The sequence below is a fragment of the Haliotis rufescens genome, unplaced genomic scaffold (assembly GCF_023055435.1).
Source record: "Haliotis rufescens isolate VD_foot unplaced genomic scaffold, xgHalRufe1.0.p SCAF_6, whole genome shotgun sequence".
NCBI classification, from domain to species: Eukaryota; Metazoa; Mollusca; class Gastropoda; order Lepetellida; family Haliotidae; genus Haliotis; species Haliotis rufescens.
The window spans coordinates 55,655,848-55,681,972 of record NW_025964334.1 but is presented as its reverse complement, the minus strand read 5'-3'; the positions used below and the strand labels follow the sequence as shown (position 1 = coordinate 55,681,972).

Sequence of the window (26,125 nt, the reverse complement as noted above, 5' to 3'; positions counted from 1 at the left end):
CATTATTTAATCTCAATGTGTTTAAATATCAAGATTTATAAATATTGATGATTTATCATAACCACGAACGTGGCTGTCAATTCTGACGTAAACAATGACGTGACGTCAGAGTGACGTCACAGACACCGCGGCGCCATGGCGGAGGAGACGGACAAGTTCACCTGGCTCCTGGTTCAAGAAACAATACGTCATCACGAAAGCGCCAAAAAGTAAGGGGAATGTATCAATTCAATTTTGATTTATTTTCTTTATTGTAAAATTTGTGTCGATTCAGACAAATACTTACAAGTAGTGTTGCAGTCTAATTCATAAAGCATGTCGCTACAGCAAATATATATAAATCCTCAGGATGATAAATGTATTAATATCATGAGAAATGGGTTAAAGCGTTTCATCCGAATAAATTAAATGACAATAATTCGCAATAATCTACAAATCACTTTTTATGTCAAGCCGAAAAGATCATTACAGGATAGAATACAATTCCACGTGCACGTTACATTTTTTTTAGATCCGAAACACGAACCTAAATGTTAATTGTCTCATAAACATGTTTAGATTTCAAACACGATCCTAAACATGTTTAGACACCAATGGATATGGAGAGTTCAGGTGGTGTTTAGGCTGAGATACAATAATTCGTCAGATCGCTGACTCAATGGGACTCAACCACAAATAGTACTAGAATCTGTACTTTACTAAGAAAGTGTTATCCCAAGTATAACATTAGTTACATTTGACCACTTTCTAAATGGCATTGTGTATTCATAACTTTTCTCAGTGTTTACCAAATCTCTCCATTGGAATAATTTCACCGTCTCATCGCGAACATACATAATGAAAGGCTTAATGCTGCCGGGGGCGGTCGGGTAGCCTGGTGGTTAAAGCGTTCGCTCGTCACGCCGAGGACCCAGGTTCGATTCCTGACATGGGTAGCCCATTTCTGGTGTCCCCCGCCGTGACATTGCTGGAATATTGCTAAAAGCGGCGTAAAACCAAACTCACTCACTCACTCACTTTCTCCTGCCCGTGCTGGCCGATCGCATAATTCCAAGAAGTCATACAAATGTGAATTGAATCACGTTCCTCTTTGTCTTTGTGCTAAGTGTAAATTTGTAAGCTTCATCTATGGAGGTACGTCATGCCTCTCGCTATCATTTGTTCTGTTCGGGTATCTGTGGCCATTACCTGCTGCAATGCTCAAGGACAAGGCATTATCTGTAACAACATTTTACCAAGTGAATAAATGTGTTGTGACGTAAGTTTCGTAGAAACAATATCTATTTCTAAGCCCAAAACAAGTATTATGTTTCAAGGTCCATTTGCACAAAACGATCGTACATTAACGTAAACTTACAATAATCGTAGCAATAAGACCGCTTTGCGCAAGTCCCTGGTTTGGCCTAAAATGACGCGTCGACGTGACATTCTTAGTGTGTGTTTTCAGTTTACGTGATTATCCCACACTGGCCCGAAGAGCACAGTCTTCGTATTCTGGGGGGAAACATGGACAGAGCTCCAGATAACTTTTTAAGTAATTGAGTTTTTACTCTAGGGTTTCTATTCTAATTGAGTTATTAAATTTTTCATTGGGTAACCAATAATGTTTCACTCATCTATTCATCACTCTATTGGGTTTTTCCCAAAATTAGCGAACATTTTAAGATTTAAAAAAAGGGAAATAATGTAAATTAGCTCGTAATTGTGCTTCGGAAATTAGCTCCTTCGTACGCATGCTGAAAAAGCTTCATTGGGTATTTACGTGTGTTGTTTTTATAAATTTGAGTTTTTCATTTAATGCATGCGTTTCTGTACGCAAGTTAATTGATATTAATTGGGTTTGAGTATTTCTTAATTTTTTTAATATTTATTTATTATTATTATTATTATTATTATTATTATTATTATTATTATTATCTATTTACTTTAAAATAAATTATTTTTTTATTTTATTTTTATATATTTATTTTAATTTTATTTTATTTTTATTTTATTTATTTTATTTTTATTTATTTATTTATTTTATTTATTTTTTTTTTTTGGGGGGGGGGGGGGGGGGGGCGGGGCTGGTACGCAAATACGCTGCTTAATTATCTGTAGCTCTGTATGGGTGCCTCTAGTTTTTAAATGCGTTTCATAAATGTTCAGCAAATATGTGTCAAAACTGCACTGGACACGCCCAAAAGGTCATAATATTTCTCTGGAGTAGCTTCCACTTTTACTTGGTTCCCAAACAAGGCGATTTGGCAAACAGGTGCAACCCTATAGGCTAACGGGGCGGTCGGGTAGCCTGGTGGTTAAAGCGTTCGCTCGTCACGCCTGAAAACCCGGGTTCGATTCCCGACATGGGTACAATGTGTGGAGCCCATTTCTGGTGTCCACCGCCGTGATATTGCTGGAATATTGCTAAAAGCGGCGTAAAATCAAACTCACTCACTCACTCACTATAGGCTAACTGAAGGTAAGCCTTTACTTGAACTGCCTCGGCCGTGGAGACTGATGCATCTCTATCATGTTGAAGCATCTAAATTCGTTACTGGACATCATATTAAATTACTTCTGCTCTTCATTTTGGTATATATGCAACAAAGAATACATTACAATAACAAAAGACCAGATAAAGCTAATTGATCAGGGCATTTGCTGACGTCGCACCCCACTGACTGTCTACATCTCTACCCCCAGATGCCAGCAGTTCGTGCAGGAGATGATGTGGGAGAGGGGCAGGGTGGAGCTGGCGTACATCAACAGTCTGGAGAAGTGGGCGGGGGCGCTTGTCCAGGGGGTCAGCAAGGATGGTAGGTGGCGCCACATACTTAACACACACACACACACACACGCACGCACGCACGCACGCACGCATGCACACACACACTCGCAGTGGAGCATTTAGTGGTAGGAGGGACGAGGTGCAGATGGCGGATAATTAATGTGTATAATTATGTGTATAATGTACCGTAAAGTTAACACTACGACGGAGTCTATAACTGAAACATTGCTGCTTGTGGCGAAAACGACAGGCCTTGTTCCCTGCCAGGTGTCTCTGTTTGTTTGTTTGTTTATTTGTTTGTTGTTTAACTCCGCACTCAGCAATATTCCAGCTATATGACGGCAGTCTGTAAATAATCGAATCTGGACCAAACAACATTGTGAAAGACATCATGAGCATCGATCTTCGCAATCGGGATGCGATGACATGCATCAACCAAATCAGCGAGCTTGACCGTTAGTCGCCTCTTACAACAAGTATGGGTTGCTAAAGACCAATTCTTACTCGGACCCTACCGGGTACCCTGCCAGGTGAATGCATGGTACAATATCATGAATATACGCACAAGAAATGCGTCGTTGTATTACAAATACTACAGAACTAGACCCGTGAAGATCCGGGGTAGATTAGGTCCTTAGCAACCCGTGTTTGCCGTAAAAGGCGACTATGCTTGTCGTAAAAGGAGACTAATTGGAACGGGTGGTCAAGCTCGCTGACTTGGTTGATGCATGTCATCGATCCCAAGTGCGTGGATCGATGCGCATGATATTAATCACTGGATTGTCTAGTCCAGACTCGATTATTTACAGACAGCCATCATATAGCTGATATTGCTGAGTGCGGCGTTAAACAACAAACCAACCAACTACAGAACTAGTTGGTAGACATCGTTACAAATGTATTTTCAACGCCAAATGTTTAAACCCCTGTACACCATGCATCAAGAGTGATGTCTCGTCCATCCAGGATCTCCGTTCCAACCGGAAGTGCAAAACCTGTTGGTTACTCCAGCACGTGAGGCGAAGGCACAGGCTAGCCTTCATCAGAAGTTATACAACGATATCCTTCGTGCAGACGGGCCCTGTCTCCAGTTGCGGAAGCGAGTGCAGTAAGTGCGGTCTCGACGTCGACTATTGCCGGGCCGAGAGAAAAGAACAGTCCCAGCAAGGGACTCAAGGCATCTTGAACATCTAAAACATCTGGTCTTGTGCTTCAGAAAGTTGAAATTCTTTTCATTATTTTCTTGAATGCCCTAGGTATACCAAATTCCGTTTCAAATAATTTATGAATTTTTAAAAAGCGGAGTAAACTAGAACTGATACAACATTGTTTGGCAATACAGTAAACTACGGTTATAACGAACTCAAAGGGACTACTAATTTTAGTTCGTTATAACCGTAGTTCGTTATAAGCATATATACAGCATAACTACAGCAGATAGTCGGGACCAAAAAATAAGTTCGTTATATCCGTCAGTTCGTTATAAGCGTGTTCGTTATAACCGTGGTTTACTGTATAATCTTTTGGGAAAGTGGAAATGGATTTTTTTTTATCAGAGAGGTCGACGCAGATAATCGCGGTGGGCGAGTGACTCGCATCCAAAAGTGGGAGAGATATGACATTGTCAATCGGTATTAAGAGAAAAGGTACAGATGATTGATGTGCGTATTATGAGAGTATGCGAGAAATACAAAATTGTACCACCTGTTCGTAAAATGGACGTGTCCGACATTTCCGAGGTCGGATAATATTCAGGGAGTCATTATTATCAAAATTTAAGTAAATATTTTTTAAGCTTGCACATTTTATCAAGAACCTTAAAGAGGCTGTACATAATGTTGATAGCTCATATAAGAAATAAACGACTCGTGGTCGTTGTTTATCGTACAATAGTGAGTGAGTTGGGTTTAACGCCGCTTTTAACAGCATTCCAGTTATATCACGGCGGGTCAGCTTAATGTGGGAGGAAAGCCCGAAGTGATGCAGGTCTCAGACGTCTACCACTTCAGTGAAACCCACGAGTACGGGTATGGTGCTGACAAACCTAGAAACATTATCGGGGCGAACCGGGATTCGAACCCACAATCATAGATTTCTGGCGTGCCCAAGGGACGCAACTCTGCACAGCGAATCGCGGCGCCAAGATGACTGGGCCACCCGTGCCCCCTTTATCGTACAATAAAACGCTGCAGGAAGAATAAACCACTCGGGACCGCGCCCTCATGGTTCATTCTCCCGCAGCGTTTTATTGTACGATAAACAACTAATAACTGAAAAAACCTTTGTGAACACTGCGTATATCCGCTTCGTTCAAATAAAGGCAAAATATTGAAGTTATTCGTAAGAAAATATATAAAGTTCCCACTCACTCGTACACTTGCATATCCAATCAAATACGTGATTTTCATAAGAAATTGATGACATGTTGACATACATGGACACATTGATGACTTGTTTAAACTGACACACTCACCACTTCTGCAGGGATTTGGAGGAACGGATCATGGTCTCCGATACAAACCGTGTGTACTCGGCAGCAGTGCTACAGTTCCAAGCGAAAGTGAACCGGCGTCAGGAGCTTGAGAGGGAGGTCCGACGGAAGAAACAGGTTTGATAAATAAATTAACAGTTATTACCAGTTTTACGATTAGGCCATTTTTTATCATTTTAAAAATTTTGCTTGGATATTTCATCTTCATATAGTAAAATCTAGTTAATCCGGTGCAATCTATGTCAACGATGATCAGTCTCACGTGGAAGTAGTTCCGTCAAGTATACATACTGCCAGTGTAAATGTACTGGAGACAAATTATCGTAGAGAAAATAGTCCACGGAACAATTTCACTACAGGACCTGATACTCTTTGACATCTACCTGTCGGACTAGCAAATGTCCAGTTTAACGAACCATGGTAAAAGCTCGCTGACTTGGTTGATGCATGTCATCGATCCCAATTGCGTGGATCGGTGCTCATGATGTCAATCACTGGATTGTCTGGTCCAGAGACACGATTACGTACAAACCGCCGTCATATAGATTGAAAATTGGTGAGTGCGGCGTTAAACAACAAACAAACAAATACATGGTAAAAGCTTCATTTTCCTTTAAGTGTGTATATGGCATAATCGGAATATACAAGAAACGAAATCCCCCCCCCCCCCCCCCAAGGCTTTGTTTCTTTTCTAAATCACGAGCTATAAGAAATTATAAACAATAAACAAACTCATTGAAACAGAAAACAGTCCAGTTGGGACCCGTGAAGATCCGGTGTAGAATAGGTCTTCATCAACCCATGCTTGCCGTAAAAGGCGACCAAGCTTGTCGTAAGAGGCGACTAACGGGATCGGGTGGTCAGGCTCGCTGTTGTTGCGGAAAAAAAGTTATTTCGGCTTATTTGGTGAGTGCTTATTCGCTCTATTATAATTAACAGTATGCACAGAAGCTTGGAATTTGAAATTTGTTAAGTTTGCAAACTTAGTGGAGATTGAACTGGAGAGCTGTCCCTGTGTAGACGTTCTCATTGGACTCATGAGGATACTCTGTAAGATATATATATATTTTTAAATTAAGAGAAGAAACGTTTAACTGCCATGTGCTATTGCCGAAATAATACATCTCACACATGGCCCAGCGTGCAGCAATGATGTGTGATTTTCGGAATATTTTACGTTCGCTTCAATAAGTTTGAACCCCCCCACGTGAGTCGTCTTCTTAACTTTACTCTGTGCACCACGACCGGGACTGTCTTACGTGACTAATTACGAATATCTGATGCATGTTGTGATGGTATCGCAGACAGTTAAAAGTGTCATACTGTAAGAGAGTCATTGAGAGCAGTGTTTGAAATAAGCGCTTGCCCCATGGCTCGTGACAGGTAGATCTCGCGTCGGGACCGTAGTTTAAAATGTGTATGGGTCCTCACGGTCTGCAGATAATTCACGTGTCTGTTTATTTGTCACAATAAGCTGCAGTTTTTTAATGAGGACCTGAAGAGTTTAGTTTGGGCCTGCATCTTCTAAAGTCTGTAAGTCCTGAAGCCAGCCTGGCGAAATGCTTATTTCACACACTGATTGAGAGACATGTGAATGTGAAGACATAAAATCTATTCTTCTCAGGTTTGACCACTTTCCATGTGACTTTTAACGGACAATGTGCCAAGGGGCAAAATTAGCATTCAAAATATACCATGCATCTTCCCGTGGAAGGGGGTTTACTGACTATAAAAGTCCAGTTTCCATCCTTGCCGAACTAGGCTGGTATTATGGAGTTACATTTTGGCTGGACAAACGAGTCTATGCATAGTCCAATCAAAATCGCAACACCGAAATCGAAATCCGGTTCGTAAACTGTCGTGCAGATTTCGGTCGATTGCAGGATTTGCAAAACATGAGCACCGCCAACTCGTTGTCAGCAGATATTTTCCAAATCTTTTCATGTTTTTAATCAAGGTGCTCACTTGATTTGATGCATTTCGCGATGTAAGACCCGTTTTATTACAATATAGATCTTGATTATCGGTCAGATCGTCCTGACTCGGCGCCACCATTTTGTGTGAAGCAAACGCAAGCGATAAGAGAGGTGGAATCTGATTGGTCCATAGTTGGTTTGTTGTTTGACGCTGCACTCAGCAATATTCCAGCTATATGACGGCGGTCTGTAAATAATCGAGTCTGGACCAGACAATCCAGTGATTGACATCATGAGCATCGATCCACGCAATTGGGATCGATGGCATGCATCAACCAAGTCAGCGAGCCTGACCACCCGATCCCGTTAGTCGCCTTTTACGACAAGCATAGTCACCTTTTACGGCAAGGCGAGGCGTAGAAGGGACATAACTGGTAATAGCCACTGGTGGCGCTACGATCGAGCCCAGTAATTCCAGCCTAGTTCGGCAAGGGTGGAAACTGGACTTTTAAAGTCAGTTAACTCTCTTGCCTCGGGAAGATGTATACCATGTCACCAGAGTGGATTTAAGGCTTATCTAGAAAAAAGGAACCGTTGAAACATTAATCTCTGAACAAAAACTGGAAAAGGGGAGAATTCAGTGTGCAAGGTGTGATTGGCTTGTAAACCGAGAAAATGAATCGTGTTGGCCTTAACTGAGCTTTATTTTCAACAGCAATATGAATATGCATTATCCGCGTCACGTGATATGAATGAGAAGTTGGACGGTAGGCGGCGCCGCAACACACCACGCCCCCTGTCGGCGAGGAAGATGGAGACGCTGGAATCCCGGCAGTACCATCTACAGAGGTACTCGGACGTGCAACAGTCGCAGCTGAAAGAACAAGAGAACGAGTTACGAGCTTATGTCAAAGCTCAGAGGGAGGTAGGTGTTCAGTCAGAGACACGATAATGTACAGACCGCCATGTTGTAGCCGGGATACTTCTGGCCTAAAACAACATTCATTCACTCGCTTATAAATAGTGAGTGAGTGAACAGACGCGGCTGATGCCGTCGTACACAACTATGTGAGTGAGTGAGTGAGTGAGCTTGGTTTAACGCCGTTTTTAACAGTATTCCAGTTATGTCACGGCGTGTCAGCTTAATGTGGGAGGAAAGCCTGAAGTGAGGCAGGTCTCAGACGTTTACCACTTCGGTGAAACCCACGAGCACGGGTATGGTGCTGACAAACCTAGGAACATAATCTGGGCGAACCGGGATTCGAACCCACGATCATAGGTTTCCGGCGTGCCCAAGGAACGCATCTCTGCATGGCGAATTGCGGCGCCTTATAATTAGACGACTGGGCTACAATAAATTAGTTGTTAATCGGAAAGCTGTTTGATTTTTAACGCCGCACTCAGCCCTATTCCAGCTTTATGACGGCGGTCTGTAAATAATCGAGTCAACTGAATCGACTCATTCTTTCCGACCCATGAAGACCTGCGTTGGAATAGGTTGGTCGGACCATTTATAACACCTGCGTCGACTTATTGTAAAATGTGTGAATGTATATAATCATATTATTTATCGATAGAAATGTAATTGCGCACATGGTTGAAGCTGCTTCTCGCAAATGTCCCAAACACCCTGTCGATCATGACATTTTTGTCTTTTTAGTCCCTTGAGACCATCCAGTCGGATTTGAATCTGTTCTCCCATCGCCGGCTGTGTGATACCGTGGAGCTAACCCGGATGTTCATACTCACTCTCGCTGAACACGAGACTTCCGAAAGCAGGTGCGAGGGATGGCTCAACGTGATTCTTGACGTAATCGGTAACCGAACAGAACTTTATTCAAATACTCACCTCCGCGGCTTCTAAGTCAACCGATGTCTTTTATATTTTAATCCATCGAAATAATCACAATTATTCGTTGTTTAGATGTAGAATTATGTTAACATGTTATATTAGGGAAGCTAAGAAGCTGACGTTGGATGACTGTAGAGCTATGTTGTCGACCGTCCCCGAGACAACGCTGTCGGATAAGATGCTGTCGGTGCTGAGGGAAAGGGTGCTGCAGGTGGTGATGGCGGATGGCGCTGCTCGCTTCACCTTGCAGGTGAGACACGCTACTGGAGACAGTTGATTTAGTCAGTGATCTAAGTGATAAAGGCGAGTTATTGATTCATTGCTAGACTTACCTTATCCGAGTTCGTTTGTTTAGTTTCTTTATTTATTGTTTAACGCCGCACTCAGCAATATTCCAGCTATATGACGAGTCTGGAACAGACAATCCAGAGAGTGACGTCATGAGCATCGATCCAAGCAATTTGGATACGATGACATGCACCAACCAAGTCAGCGAGCCTGACCACCCGATTTCTTTATTCTACTCTTACGACCAGCATGGGCAGCTGAAGATCAATTCTGACCTGGATCTTCACGGGTCGAAAAAGGCCATCACACTGAAGGCCATTACTGGAAATACCATCACGGTAAAGACCATCAACCGAAGCATAGTCGCCTCATACGACAAGCATGGGTTGCTGAAGATCTATTCTTACCCGGATCTTCACGGTCCGAGTTGGAGATTGATTGAGAAACTCACCTACGGGGAGTCAGTTATTGTGAGACTCACCTCAGGCGAGTTAGTCATGAATTGGCAGACCGGAGGACTCACCCATGGCGAGTGATTGAGAGAAATCCACGCTCGTAAAATTACATATATATTGATATTACTGTGTTATAATTACATTTGAAATCTTGGTTCAGCGTCACTGTGACAACAATGTTAAAACTTACAAGCATTCCGTCTTTTCTATGAAGGACCTGGTGTATGGATTGACGGACAGAGAGGGAAAACAATCGACCGGAAGTGAAGGTCCTCGTACTCGTCCGCGCGCACCCGATCCTGATACCTGCCGCTTCCGGCCGAGCTCCCCGTCTCCAGTTTGTCCGCAGAATATCAACACTCTCCGGGAGGACTCGATTGTGGGGTGAGAGGGTTGTCCTTCCCACGACAAGATATTTGCAACCACGCGTACATGATATATTTGCAACAAATTTATTCCCTTCATTAAAAACATACTGGTCAGTTGTTTTCAACCTTTTCAGTCATCGGGTACCTCACATCAGCACGACCTATTATGTGCTGTTGAAGTCGCTTTAGAACTCCTTGTTAGCCGAGACAGAACACACACATATCCATCGTACTACTTGTCGCGGACCACCTGCTACCCCTTACTTCATATTGGTAGGCGCCAGTGGGCAGACCTCATACATAGTCATGCGGGGTTAATAGTACGATCACAACTCAACTTATCATGGCTTGCCAGTAGTACCATTTTCTGGTGTCACCCCATCTTCCCGAGGCAAGGGAGTTAACTGACTTTAAAAGTCCAGTTTCCACCCTTGCCGAAGTAGGCTGGAAGTACTGGGCTCGATCGTAGCGCCACCAGTGGCTGTTACCAGTTATGTCCCTTCTACGCCTCGCCAATGGACCAATCAGATTCCACCTCTCGTATCGCTTGCGTTTGCTTCACACAAAATGGTGGCGCCTAGTCAGGACGCTCTGATCGATAATGAAGATCTATATTGTGATAAAACGGGTCTTACACTGCAAACTGCATCAAATCAAGTGAGCACCTTGATTAAAAGACCGCCTCCGTGGTCTTGTGGTAGAGCGTCCGGAGTTCGATCCCCGGCCACGTCATACCAAAAGTCGTTAAAAGATGATAGTTGTTGTTACCCTGTCTTGCGCTCAGCATTAAGGGGCTAAAACAAGGACAGGTCGGCTCGGAGTCAGTATACTGTGTCTGAGTGGGGTATTCATGTTAAACTGCGGCATGGTATCTCAGTGAGCTAGCACTATAAATCGGCATCAGTCCGGACTAGTAAAAGCAGCCACACACACACACGTGCATGCACGTCGCTATATAAGTGCAATAATCTTGGACACGACGTTAAACCCCATTTCACCTAACCTCTTATAACGGGTGACGAAATTATTTCAGGTCTGTACCGGAGACGTCTCAGTGTGGCGGTTCCCAGATAGCACGTGTGAACCACCTGTTGAAGATCCAGTCTCTACAGGAAGACCTAGTCAATGATTACCTTTCACAGTCGGCTGGGTGTGCGAGACCGGAAGACCTGGTCAGCGAGTACCTCACACGTCCAACTGGGGGTGCTTGCCAAGACGTCTTGACCAGAACTAGTCCGGCTGGGGGTGCTTGCCAAGACGACTGGACCAGCACTCGTCCGGCTGGGGGTGCTTGCCAAGACGACTTGACCAGCACTCGTCCGGCTGGGGGTGCTAGCCAGGACTTGACCAGTACTCGTCCGGCTCGGGGTGCGAATCAGGCCGACCTGACAACCACCCATCCAGCTTGGAATGACCGGGCCAGCGAATACGTCACAGAGACGGGTGGTCATGATCGGGCCAGCGAATACGTCACAGAGACGGGTGGTCATGATCGGGCCAACGAATACGTCACAGAGACGGGTGGTCATGATCGGGCCAGCGAATACGTCACAGAGACGGGTGGTCATGATCGGGCCAGCGAATACGTCACAGAGACGGGTGGTCATGATCGGGCCAACGAATACGTCACAGAGGTAACTGGGGCCCCTGACCAAGTGGTGAAGCCTAGCCCTAGCACCGACACCATGAACGTATTCATCTCCTCGTCCAACGACTCCGTGCTCGCCAAGGCTGGAAGCCCCATCCCAACAGTGTCAAAGAGCTTCGGTCAGTTTTCAAATATAGTACATGTATTTTTTATTTTTTTTATTATTATATGTTTATGAAAGGGAAGGTATCGCACGGGCAGGTATGACAGGGTCAGGTATGGCACAGTCAGGTATTACACGGTCAGGTATGTATGGGCAGGTATGACACGGTCAGGTATGACACGGCCAGGTATTAAACGGTCAGGCATGACACGGTCAGGTATGGCACAGGCAGGTTTGACACGCTAAGGTATGGCACGGACAGGTATGACACGGACAGGTATGACACGGGCAGGTATGGCACGGACAGGTATGGTACGGTAAGGTATGGTACGGGCACACTTTGGCGCCCTGGAAACTCGTGGTATGAACAATATGTAGCTGTTTTGCAGGAGTAAAATGGCTTTATTCCTTCGTATACGTGTGTATTTAACGTATCATTAATGTACATAAGTACAGGGGCGTTGGTCCAAGGCACCGCAATTCGCTGTGAAAAGTTATGTCCCTTGGCCGTGGATGTGTCTATAAGGATCCTTGGTCTTGTCAGTAGCATAGTGACAGAGTTAAAACCTTATCATCCACTCACTTTTGTATACTAAAGTACTCACGGAAATGAAAAAAACCTGTTTTTTCGACCTCAGATCTTAAATAAATGCAGTTAATATACAAAATATGTAAATATTCAAACAACTCAATAAATACTAATTGGGCCTTGGCACAAATACAGCGTATCAAAGGTTTTTATGCCTTTTTACAAGTAAAAGTGTGTAAAAATGTGAATAAAACAGACTATTGTGAAACAGGGCATAACCAGGTGTAAGTAGATCAAGGTGAATGTCCATGACCTATGACACCTTGACGACAGGTGAGAACAGGTGCATAATGCCTATAGTCTGTTTCTGCTATGTCAATTTGGACTTAGTTTTATTTTTGAATGTTGAAAGTGACGACAAATTACCTCCTGTAAAGTACATTTTGTATTGTTCACTGAGATCAAACTAGCAAATCCAGACTAGTACTTTTCGAGTTGTTTTGTTATTTCGTATTTACAGCGACGTAACACTTTGTGTCGATTTTTAAATTGAGAAAAACAGGTTTTTTCCATTTCCGTGAGTACTTTAGTGTATCCCTCGTAGACTATCGCGTCTCTGTGAACTCCGCAATCTCTAATCCTGGTCAACAACACTATTAAATAGAGCTGACATTCAGAATCGTAAATGGTTTGAATTCACTAATGATTGCCCAACAGGAAGCACACAATCACTGGAGTCACTTGTGCTGCCCCCGGAGAAGATAAAGCTACCACGTCATCATCTACCCTTCCACGTGCGCAACTTCTGCGCCGAGAGTGACGACGATGAAGACGACGCAGTGTCGTCAGCAGGTAAGAGTTAACGGTATAGCGGTTTTACCCAAGCCTCGAAAGACGAAAAGTCAAGCTATTACACGGAGCTATTTATCTCAGCCTTTACATATGTGAAGATCCGGGTTAGAATAGCTCTTCAGCAACCAATGCGTGCCTTCAGAGGCGACTAATGGGATCGAGTTGTCATCCTAATTGCGTAGATCGATGTTCATGATGTCAATCACTAGATGGTCTGGTCCAGACTATTTCCAGACCGCCGTCAAAAAGCAGGATCATTGTGCGGTGTTAAACAACAAACAAACAAACAAACAAAGAAAGAAAGTGAAATGTAAACAACCGGGCATTTTTTATGGTGGCTAAAAATGCAACAAATACGAAATAGGATGGTAATGTATTTGAAACGGGGAAAATGGTATTGTTTTGGAGCTTAAATTTGCACTGTTTCTGCGACTGTTTCCATCCAAGTAACGATTTTATAGCCTTTGTAGTTTTTTGGTCAAATCCAATTTTCAAGTGTATACTTTCTTTTTCTTGTCAGTATATTACTCTATTACTATTTTTATATTTCGCACGCACGCACGCACGCATATATAATCCCTGCTTGGGCTTCAGGTGATGTTAGTAAATATCCGAATACTTAATATATTATATTAACGTTTATGTTCCAGAACGCCGCCTGACGTCAATTGGGAAAGGTAAAGTGGATCATTGTAATAATTCATATTATGTATTTAGCGATGACTGCTGTATTATCTGCGAAAATAATATTATTTTTATCTCATTCCAGTGAACGAACACTTTAAGCCTGAACTTTCAGTCTTCTTTAATGGCAATGATTTTCAGAGTAAGATGAAAATAAAAAACAACTCTCACGACCTGAAAAGTAGATAGTTTCACTGGTGGCTGTGACTATCAGTTGATGGTCTTGACCGTGATTGTATTTCTAATAATGGCCTTCAGTGTGATGGCCTATATCGACCCCTGAAGATCCCAGTTAGAAATGGCCTTCAGCATCTCATGCTTGTCGTAAGAGGCGACTAACGGGTTCCGGTGGTCATCTTCGCTGACTTGACTGATGCATGTCATCGTATCCTAATTACGTAGATTGATGCTCATAATGTCAATCTCTGGATTGTCTGGTCCAAACTAGATTATTTGCAGACCGCCTTCATATAGCAGAAACATTGCCGAGTGCGGCGTTAAACAACAAACAAACCAAGACTATGACGTGTTGGCCTAAACCGTGGTGCTCACACTATCGACCACTAGTTGTCATGCCTGCTACAGTTGCTGTGTTACTACTGGATACGACATGCACCACTCATTCATTCACTAGCACCCTCACTCACTCAACGCATTTGGACATACAATCTATAGCGAACGATAATATAAACTAAATCAATCTGAATTTGGATTTCATTTATCCCTGCAATAAGCATTATGCTAACAGAGATGTTCGTCTGGATGTACTTCCTATTGTTCTGTGTAAAACGTTTTGTTTCGACTTATTATCGGAGGAGGACCGCCTCCGTGGTCTAGTGGTAGAGCGTCATCCCGGAGAGCGGAAGGTCCGGGGTTCGATCCCCGGCCGCGTCATACCAAAAGACGTTAAAAGATGGTACTTGTTGTTACCCTGTCTGGCGCTCGGCATTAGGGGCCTAAAACAAGGACTGGTCGGCTCGGAGTCAGTATACTGTGTCTGAGTGGGGTATTCATGTTAAACTGCGGCATGGTATCTCAGTGAGCTAGCACTATAGATCGGCATCAGTCCGGACTAGTACAAGCAGACACACAAACACACACACGTACATGCACGTCTCTATATAAATGCAATAATCTTGGACGCGACGTTAAACCCAATTTCAACTCACCTATTATCGGAGGACTAATTCGGATTAGGAGAAGTCCAGTTTTGACAAAAACCACTCTACAGGCTTCAATGAGTACCTATCTTGGCAATAGGGCTCCGCCGCAGGATCTTCAGGAAGGACGAAGAGGTCACCCTGACCCAAGTCATTGCCCTGGCGCCCGGTGACCTCCTCAGAAGCTTGAAGGACCTCGAAGACGTCCCCGGCGACCTGGACGACCTCAGCCTCAACAGCAGCGGCTGCAGCAATGGCAGTCAGAGCTCCAGCAGCTGCGACAGCAGCAGTGAAAGCGACGAGGTCAGCCTCATGACGAATGTCCGTGTTCGAGCCCTGCATGCTTACCAAGCCAGAAGCACCAAGGAAATCAGCCTGGATCAAGGTTAGTTTCAGAGCCCCCGGGAGGATCCGGGTTATAATTGGTGTTCAGCAACCAATGCCCATGATGTCACTTCCGTAATGAAGCTTTGGTTGTGTATGCAACCAGGGCATGTATATGATAATGAAAGGGGACCCGTGATGATCCAGGGTAAAATAGGTCTTCAGCAACCCATGCTTGCCGTAAAAAGGCGGTTATGCTTGTCGTAAGAAGCGACAAACGAGATCAAGTGGTCTGACTCGCTAACTTGGTTGATGCATCTCATCGTATCCCAATTGCGTATATAGATGGTCATAATGTCGATCACTGGATTGTCTGGTCCAGACCGGCCTCATACACCAGGAGTATTGCTGCGTGCGGTGTTAAACAACAAACGCGGACATCCTTTTTCAAAACTGAGTGTGTGCCGATTGATCGAAATTACGTTTGATTTGCAATTCCTCGATGGCAATACATCAATGGGTTAAGATATACTTGCATTTAACCGCACTGCACTGTCAATTGTTTCGATGGACATAATGAAATGGAAAAATAATAACGATAATTATTTATTTATCCGAAATGCTCAAGATAATAATCCGATACAGCTCCATAGCAACCCCACAAAAGGCGGACGTGTTCGGCGCTGACATCTTGTTGAACTATAATACCAAATCACCATTAATTGTGGAATTGTACTCAGCTATTTGACATGTCAGTTTAGCTCTATTGCTATAGTGGTATAACAGTAACATCGCAATGTTGTGTTTAACTATATTATATTATAGAAATATTTAAAATAGGATGTCATAAGACACATGCTAACCTTAATGGCAAAAAACACAGTTTAATCGCTTCTAATTGTTTTGTATGTCGCAAAGTTCCAATTACACTGTCCTGGCTTTGCCTTCCCGGAAGTGACGCAAAAGCAACATGCCCAATCCCCAAAACACCTACGCAAACTTGTTAATGTTTAGCCATATGGAGCGGTATTACCATTAGCTCAATGTATTCCAGGTCAGATCGTGAAACAAAAACACGGAGTGGATGATCAAGGCTTCTCCTTTGGCTGGACGAGATCGCGCAAGTTGGCACCAAAACGCTATGGCTATTATCCTGCCGGCATGGTGGAGTTGCTCCCCTTGTATCGCAAGAAAGTCCATCGGTACGACCAGCCCGAGACGAAGGAACCGGAAGAAAGGGATCACAATGTGAAGCCGCTGCCTTTGTAACTGCATCATGAAGACAACGTATTGAACGAAAACCGGACAATTGCACCTTCTTGACATGAGCTCTTCTGGCAACAGAAACGTTTGTTGAGCTGGTTCTTCAGCGTATGGATACAATTGCAGTTACTGCTGTATTTGGAATTGCCTGTCGATTTATTTGTTGATATTTGTAAATAATTTGAGGGATAATTTGGTATTGATGAGACAGGTCATATTAATGCATTCTGCACGGATTTATTCCCGACAGCATTTCCCTGTAGTCCCATGTGGATCTAGTATGATTGGACGCTTATGCCTTGTGTGTGGATTGTAGAAGGCAGCTCTTCGCTCGTAGTTAGGTGGCCCTTTTGTAGGTTAAGTACAATGCAAACATAATTGTTACAGTTTTACTAGAAGTTCTTTCAAAGTTTACATTGTTCAAGGAGTTTATGGATGCTGTTGGTGTGAACGAGTAGTTATCCATCATACCCATTTTCAAAACCTTTTGTGAAACAATGAGTTGTAAAATTGCCAATGTGAACAGAACCATAGTGTCTCAACATTGAACATGAACATTGCTGTCCTAATTCAGTCACATTTCGGAATAATTGCTCATGTTTGATATTGGAATGTGATGTTATCCCACATGTCACACCACGAAATGATAACGGTTAAAGAGTATTTTCACTTCAGGAGATTATGGAGGCTTTTATTCACATCTGGTTAGGGGAACATTGCGTATGCTTTACACATCTGTTAATAGGTTGTTGTTATGATTGTTGTAACTGTTGTTATTTCTTGAATAATTCTGTTACTTTTTTATCCGGTTGCTATGGTTATCATTCCTCCATAACTGTCTGATAACCATTATCTTACATTCTATTCAAATTTGATAGGGATATATGATTCTATTTAAATATACACTTCACATACTAGAGAATTAGTTTTGTGTACCATGGCAATATAAACGTCCCTATCAAAAGTAGAGAGATGTGTGGGGAATATGTAGATGGACCTCAGGTTACTGCTTCTTTCACTGTTGGATCTACTGACCCTATAAGTTATTCATTTTTATTCAAATTTGTTATGATTTGTAATTACTTTCCAGTTCTGTAGTTTTCACGTACATTTGGTTTATGCGTACTTTAAAAGAATGAGTGAGTGATTGAGTTAAAGTTTTACATCGCATCGGCAATATTGCAGCCATATTGCGATACTTTGAAAGAAAGGCCATGTATTTATTATGCAGTAGCGTTAGCTATCATATATGCACGGGGCCTTTAACACTGTGGCTTTGTTCTATGTGTAGTAAATGATGCAAAAAAGCACGTTGCAAAAGACATATTTTCATAGATACAAACACCTTCATGCATATTATTTTTTATTAGGTTCTAAGGCACATGGGTATGGTGTTTTTGAGCACAAGGTTGATGATTCTGAATTGTGAGGGGAATGTGATGCCAGCCATTGTTTCAAAAAGGTCGTTTACTTCCGGTCCGATTTTTGATGCCATGGAAAATATTGTGTCATCGCGAAATCAGTACGTGGCATGATGACTAGTGTGTATTACCTTCCCTTGTTTCCGTGTCTGATACTATTAGAAAACCAATTTATTGTAGTCATTCCGCTTTGTTGAAAAAACTGTTTTTATGAACCGGAGGGGGTGCCTTAATGAGCACAGGAATTGAAACTGAAGATGCTGACAGAATTCCGATCCAATTCTTAACGTGGCTACCTCTGTATCCAGTTAAAAACGTCACATTTTGCAATTACTCATTTGGTTTCCATCTAATCTGAAACTGGATGAATAAAGTTGAGAGCGAGATAATCGTATCAGTGGTGTCGTTCATACTTAAATGTTGCGCTTGTTCATTTTGCAAATATTTTGACCAGTTGTACAGGTTTTTCGAGCGGGGCATACTGTTTCATTGTAACGTTTATAGATATTGCACCATGAAACCACTCACTGGTAGTTAAGCATATTGTACACGTCCAAGGCGGTGTCTCATGCAATGGACGTAACTTCTATATTTCATCAATCTCATTAAAATCAGATCTTAGTTAACCGCTAAACAGAGATCTGCGGACATCGCATTACGGGTCACGTCAGAACGACCTTTCATTCGACCAATCAGAGCGTCTCTTTTCGGATGAGGAAGGTGACAGTCGGAATGAGTTTTCCAATCATGCAACCTCGAAAACGTTAACACGGGGTATTCCGAACGACAGGTACGGCCTGAACGACTGATTCCGTCAAAATCATCGTCTATCTCTTGCTTCAATGGGACAAACATTTGAACGAAGAGACATTAAAGGCTCGTGGGAAGTTCTGCCATACAATCTCAGCCATTCTATTAGATCATCAAGAATTTATTTTTGATCAGTTTTCAAATTTTGACTCGAAAACTTTGTCAAAGCATTTAAAAAAGCGCAGTTTGTAATGCAAATAGCCATTTTAAGACAAATGTTTTGCACGGTCATAGTTCGCGAGAGGTCGTTTTGACGCGACCTGTAATGGGATGTCCTCAGATCTCTGTTTAGCGGATGCGAGGGAATCTGATTTTAATGAGATTGATAAAAATATTCAAGTAACCAGCTGATCTACGTAGCCTCTTTAGTGACATAACAGTTCTAGTAGCTCCTATGGTCACATTGTAAACCAGGTCATTTGTTTCCTTCTTTCACTTATAGTCGTGGATCTTTGCTGTTACTCTTTTCTGTCATATACTGGGATAGGTTTGTGTGTCAGAACAGTTTAGTGCTCCCTTTCAACGTTTTTGTGGCAAATATTCAGCTGGTTAATGAGCCATTTCATCCTCTGATCATGTGACACTCCATCCTTTGATGGTTGTTGATATTTAGTTCCGTGTCATTGCAGCACGTTTGTTAAATTATATCGTATCATTCATGTTTTGTTTCGATATTTGTTCGTTGTTTTACATTTTTCGAAATGTCATCCTTGTTTTTACCAAATTCAGGATCAATATTTTTGTTTGTTTTTGGTACTGTGTTTTATCAGTAACATAGTGTTGGACTCTCGTTTTATGGTGATTTGTTTTTTTGTACAGCAAATTCCGTTTTAGATTAAGTTCCGTTATAAAACGGATCCCCGTTGTACAGCATTCTCCTGCTATGCAGGGAACCCCCGTAATACAGCGAACTCCCGTCATCCCCCTGCTATACACACAGGATTCCCTTAATACAGCGAATTCCCGTTATGCAATGAATTCCCGTTGTGCAGTGAGCCTCCGTCACATGGCCCGAACCGAAATTCAAGGTAACTGATATAGAAACCACTCGTGAAGATCCGGGGTAGAATAGGTCTTCAGCAACCCATGCTTGCCGTAAAAGGCGACTATGCTTGTCGTAAGAGGCAACTATCGGGATCGGGTGATCAGGCTCGCTGACTTGGTTGATGCATGTCATCGTATCCCAATTGTGTAGATCGATGTTCATGATATCAATTACTGCATTGCCTGATTCAGACTCGATTATGTACAGACTGTCGTCATATAGCTGGAATATTGCTTAGTGCGGCGTTAAACAACAAACAAACAATATCAATGTTGAACATAATTCCATCCAATGTGTTTTCACGGTGTTTCGTTTGAAAAGGACGCAGCGTCCTCAAGAGGATGGCCATGAAGATTGACACATGAATGTATATACTACAACGTGTTTATTATACTTTAGTTGATATCTATGAATTGTGTCTGCTTTGTCATCCGTCAACTTCTTAGAAATGCCTATCAAACAATTTATATTACAAATATGAAAAAATACCTTGTTTGTTAATTGTTATGCATGGAATTGGTGCTTTTGTTTTACTTGACAGATCTTCACCTAGTACCAGAGTGTGGCTTTAGAAAGGCCACAAAACTTGCCATTACACATACTCTTGCCTGGAAAATTGAAGAGTGAGTGAGTGAGTTGGGTTTAACGTCGCTTTTAACAGTATTCCAGTTATATCACGGCGTGTCAGCTTAATGTGGGAGGAAAGCCCGAAGTGATGCAGGTCTCAGATGTTTACCACTTCGGTGAAACCCACGAGCACGGGTATGGTGTTGATAAACCTAGAAACATAATCGGGGCGAACCGGGATTCGAACCCACAATCATAGGTTTCTGGCGTGTCCAAGGGACGCAACTCTGCACAGGGATTCGCGGCGCCTTAGACGACTGGGCCACCCGTGCCCCCGGACAATGGAAGAAACTGCTTAGAATTTAATGAGTGAGTGAGTAAGTTGGAGTTTAAAGTGATGCATATCTATGCATGGCAACCATGATTATTGATTCCAGAGTCGGTAGGTTGGGTTGACCGTAGTTTTGAACAGTATTCCAGTCATATCACGGCGTGCCAGCTTGATGTGGGAGGAAAGCCCGAAGTTATGTTGATCTCAGACGTTTACCTCTGGTGAAACCCACGAGCACGGGTATGGTGCTGAAAAACCTGGGAACATAATCGGGGCGAACCGGGATTCGAAATCACGATCATAGGTTTCTGGCGTGTCCAAGGGAGGCAACTCTGCACAGCGAATTTCGGCGCCTCGGACGACAGGGCCACCCGTTCTGATCCCAGAGTGTAATCAGGTGTACTGTTAGTATTGGTAGAAGGTACCACTGATAGCACGGTCCTGTATTGTAGCTTGTAGCGTGCAGTAGGTATGTTAACGTGGACTACAGGCATTCAATTGTGAGTACAAGGTAATTGTGAGTTACCACCTATCCATCTTCGCGCTACGATTACCGTAAAGCTGTCGCAGCAAAATATAGCGTTGCTAAGTGCATTCTCCAGGCTATTTTAGCGCTACGATTTTCATAAAGCTTAGCGAAGTGACTTCATTCACAAAGCTATCTCTGCATTACGATTGTCGTAAAGCAGTCGCAGCGAAAGAAAACGTAACTGAGTGAATTCATTCTCAAAGCCATCTCTGCTTTACGATTGTCGTGAAGCTGTCGCAGCGAAAGAAAACGTAACTACGTGAATTCATTTTCAAAGCTATCTCTGCGTTACGATTGTCCTAAAGCTGTTGCAGCGAAAGAAAGCTAAGCTAAGTGCATTGTCAAAGCTATCTTAGCGTTACGATTTTCCTAAAGTTGTCGCAGCGAAAGGAAGCTTAGCTGAGTGCATTCTCAAAGCTATCTTACTGCTATGAATGTCGTAAAGCTGTCGCAGCGAAAGAAAACTTAACCAAGTGAATTCATTCTCAAAGCTGCCTCTGCGTTACGTTTGTCGTAAAGCTGTCGCAGGGAAAGAAAGCTGAGCTAAGTGTATTGTCAAAGCTATCTTAATGCTACGATTGTCGTAAAGCTGTTGCAGCAAAAGAAAGCTTAGCGATTGTCGTTACGTTGTAGCGAAAGAATATATCTTAGCTAAGCGTATTCTCAAAGTGTTTTTAGCGCTAAGATATCTTAAAATTTACGACAAAAATTATATTAAGACAAAGTAGGGCCTGTCTCAGGATCTACGACGGGTAAGATGGCGGAAAGCAGACGTCGGGTTGAATAAAACGATTCGGCAGTTTGTGCTAACTGTATCATGAGTGAGTGAGTGAGTATGGTTTAACGCCGCTTTTAGCAATATTCCAGCAATATCACGGCGGGGGACACCAGAAATGGGCTTCACACATTGTACCCATGTCGGGAATCGAACCCGGGTCTTCGGCGTGACGAGCGAACGCTGTAACCACTAGGCTACCCGACCGCCCCTGTATCATGCCTAACAACAAAACCATCAGAACAAGAACAACCGACTTCAGAAAACACGTATAGGAACTCGTAACAAACATACCCTTTACCGATTATGTTTATGCCTGGCAGCCTGTCGAAAACAGGTCATAGCATAATAATCATTATATTACAAAAGCATGCGCATAACACGATACTGTTTCATTTATTTCAATTGAAACACCAGCAGCGTTTTTAAAATATACCTAAAAAATCACTGAAATGTACGGAAGCTATTTGTTTATTCATGTCCAAGCATCACGCTGCTAGCTGTACAGTACGTGTGGGACATTGGGTGATGGACGTGACATGTTACCCTTCATAGGACACAATCTTCCTGTACTGGACCAACTCTCCATGTGGCGACGTCGTTCCAGCTGGCAACGTGGCCAGCCAAACGAGGTCGACGGCTGCTTCATCCGGGTTCTTTGCCTTGACGTCACCAAACATTCCTCTGACGTCCAGATATGACCTTGCGGCGTCAGTGACTGTCCATCCGGGACAGGAGGCGTTCACGAGCAGACGACGAGGGTTATCCTTAAGACTCTGCACAATGATTCTGGTCAGAGCTACACGACCCACCTGGGACATGACGTTTGGCCAATCTGGCCACCCTTTGTCCTTGTAGCTCCCGTCCTTGGTAGATGTCACATATTCGCTGAGGACACAGTTTAGTTGGTCAATCGACATATTGTCAGTCTGGAACTTTGGTCGAAGCTTCTCAGAGATGTTGGTCAATTGCCCGAAACGACTCGACACGATGACATAGCGGCCATCTTGTCTGAGAAGTGGTTCTAGGGCTTGGTACAGGTTTGCGTTGCCGATGTTGTTGATGCGGATGTTGGCTTCCGACTGCTCTTCTAAAGGGATGGGGCTGTTCTTCTCGTAACTTACGGCACCGTTGGCAATGACTACATCAACTCCATCGTGGGTCTCCTTCAGATGTTTGGCGAAATCACAAATACTGTCTCTCGAGTCGATATCCAGTTGATGGAAGCGAGGATTTAAACCTTGTGTCTTCAGATCTTGAACAGCCTTCTTGCCACGTTCCTCATTCCTTGCTGTGAGATACACAGTCCCGTCAAATGTTTGACACAGATTACGAACCAGACTGCGTCCGATGCCTCTGTTGCCTCCCGTCACAACAGCTACTCTCCAGGACCCAGACATGGCGGACCCCACAAGTGTCGTCTGCTGATTTCGTGTATTCCACAAGTGTCGTCTGCTGATTTCGTGGTTCCACAAGTGTCGTCTGCTGATTTCGTGGATTCCACCAGTGTCGTCTGCTTAGTTGTCGATCTGTTTAATGCGTATTTCACAAATGTCGTTTGTTGGTTTGGTTGATTCTGCAATTTTCGTCTGCAAATGGGCCGGAGTCTACGAGTGCATACCGATGTGGCAGATATAGTCTTCTTCTGAACGGCATGGCAATCCATCATGACCAGCTGGTCTTTTATACTGCGACTCTTAGCTACGGAAACCAATTAAGGACAAAAAGAAAAACATATTTGTGTCGTTGACATTGGTATTGTATAGTGTACATGAGTGAGTGAGTTGGGTTTAGCGTCGTATGGAAGCGTAGACCGCAGGCCTTGTGTGGAAGAGCGCCACGAGGGACATCGTACGCTGACGTGTGCCACTTTGGTGAAGCCGACGACGAGGGTGCTGACAAAACAAGGATCATATTCAGGATTAATTCGGGATTCGAATCAGGAAGAAGCGGTTCCTGGCAAGGGAACATTGTCTTGGACTGTGCAGATACTGGCGTCATACTGTGTTTCTTTAAGTCGTATGTATATCTTATCAAAATAATACAAATAAATTCAATTAAGTAATTAAATATATTTGTATGAACTACATACTATTTACAGGGGCGGTGGGGTAGCCTAGTGGATAAAGCGTTAAAGCGTTCGAATCCCCGGGTTTTGTCCGGAGACTTTTACTCGATCTTTTGATGAAAACCATGAACCCATGAATTGTGCTGGGCCGAGAATCGTGATCGAGGTTAAGCAACAACCAGCCTCCCTGACTAGACGTTGCATCTTCCCGGGGGAAGGGAGTCAACTGAGTCCAGTTTCCCCCCTTGCCGAACTAGTCCGGAATTTCTGGGTTCGATCGTAGCACCACCAGTGGTTACCAGAGTTATGTCCCTTCTATGTCCTTATAATTAATATTGACCAGTCGGATGGCACCTCTCATACCACTTGCAGTTGCTTCAAACAAAATGGAGGCGCCCATTGAAGACGATAGGGTCGATAATCAAGATCTATATTGTAACAAAACGGGTCTCACTTCGAGAAGTGCATCAAGTGTACAAAACATGAAAAGATTTGAAAAATATATGTTGACGCTAAGTTGACGGTATACATGCTTTGCAAATCCTGCAATCGACCGAAATCTGCACGGCAGTTTACGAACCGGATGTTGATTTCATAACGCGATTTTGATTGGACTATGCCTAGACTCGTTAGTCCAGCCAAAATATAACTCCATAATTTCAGCCTAGTGTGGCAAGGATGGAAACTGGACTTTTTATAGTCAGTTAGCTCTCTTGCCTCGGGAAGATGAGACGTCGTTCCTGATGATAAGGTAGCCAGACAACTCAAGAGGTCTTCAACAACACATGCCGTGAGAGGCGACTGTGCTTGTTGTAAGACGCGACTAACGGGATCGGATGGTCAGGGTCGCTGACTTGGTTGATGCATGTTAATCACTGGATTGCCTGATCCAGACTCGATTATTTACAGACCGCCGTCATATAGCTGGAACATTGCTGAGTGCGGCGTTAAACAACAAACAAACAATTAAACAAACACATATACAGGTACCTGGGTTACACAATGTTTTAACTTTGCTGAATCAGATATTAATATTTCTTGAAAACCGCATTCAATTCGTCCCAGTTGCTACGCATTCCCATCATTTTCCAGTATATGTTAGACCGCCTCCGTGGTAGAGCGACCGCCCGGAGAGCGGAAGGTCCGGGGTTCGATCCCCGGCCGCGTCATACCAAAAGACGTTAAAAGATGGTACTTGTTGTTACCCTGTCTGGCGCTTGGCATTAAGGGGCTAAAACAAGGACTGGTCGGCTCGGAGTCAGTATACTGTGTCTGAGTGGGGTATTCATGTTAAACTGCGGCATGGTATCTCAGTGGGCTAGCACTATAAATCGGCATCAGTCCGGACTAGTACAAGCAGCCACACACACACACGTACATTCACGTCGCTATATAAGTGCAATAATCTTCGACGCGACGTTAAACCCAATTTCACCTCACCTCACCTCAGTATATGTTAATGTGATGTTAATATATGTATGTCTACTTAATTAAGCATGAACCATATCCTAATAGATAGCTATAAAACTTGTAAACCACACCTATCTACTTGAAGCCCACGCTCCTGTGAAACGTAAAATAGAAAAAAACATTTTCCGACTGGACAGGTACAGTTTGCTACTGAATATAATTTTGAGACTGTCTTCATGTTGACAGTCTAATAAGTAATGGATGAGGTGGTTAATGAATATTGATATTCACATGATTAACGCTTAGGAAACGAGATCTCATCCGTGGTCTAGTGGTAGAGCGTCCGTAGGAAGGTCCGGGGTTCGATACCCGGCCACATCGTACCAAAAGACGTTAAAAGATGGCACTTGTTGTTGTCCTGCCTGGCACTCGGCATTAAGGGTCTAAAACAATGACAGCTAGGCTC

General features: G+C 43.3%; 2 protein-coding genes across 2 annotated transcripts; one reads left to right on the top strand and one right to left on the bottom strand.

Annotated features, from left to right (window-relative positions):
* The first annotated feature begins 135 nt into the window (after positions 1-135).
* LOC124146841 lies at positions 136-18,986 on the top strand. The gene is made up of 13 exons (XM_046517323.2): positions 136-209; positions 2,686-2,798; positions 3,737-3,878; positions 5,255-5,378; positions 7,893-8,102; positions 8,838-8,956; positions 9,132-9,279; positions 9,987-10,156; positions 11,174-11,907; positions 13,138-13,272; positions 13,923-13,949; positions 15,217-15,501; positions 16,495-18,986. The coding sequence occupies exons 1-13, from the start codon at positions 136-138 to the stop codon at positions 16,707-16,709; spliced, it is 2,496 nt and encodes an 831-aa protein (XP_046373279.2). The 3' UTR covers positions 16,710-18,986.
* A 3,737-nt stretch (positions 18,987-22,723) lies between these two features.
* LOC124146840 (carbonyl reductase [NADPH] 1-like) lies at positions 22,724-23,581 on the bottom strand. Its single transcript, XM_046517322.2, has one exon. The coding sequence runs from the start codon at positions 23,579-23,581 to the stop codon at positions 22,724-22,726; it is 858 nt and encodes a 285-aa protein (XP_046373278.2).
* Between the last annotated feature and the right edge of the window lie 2,544 nt (positions 23,582-26,125).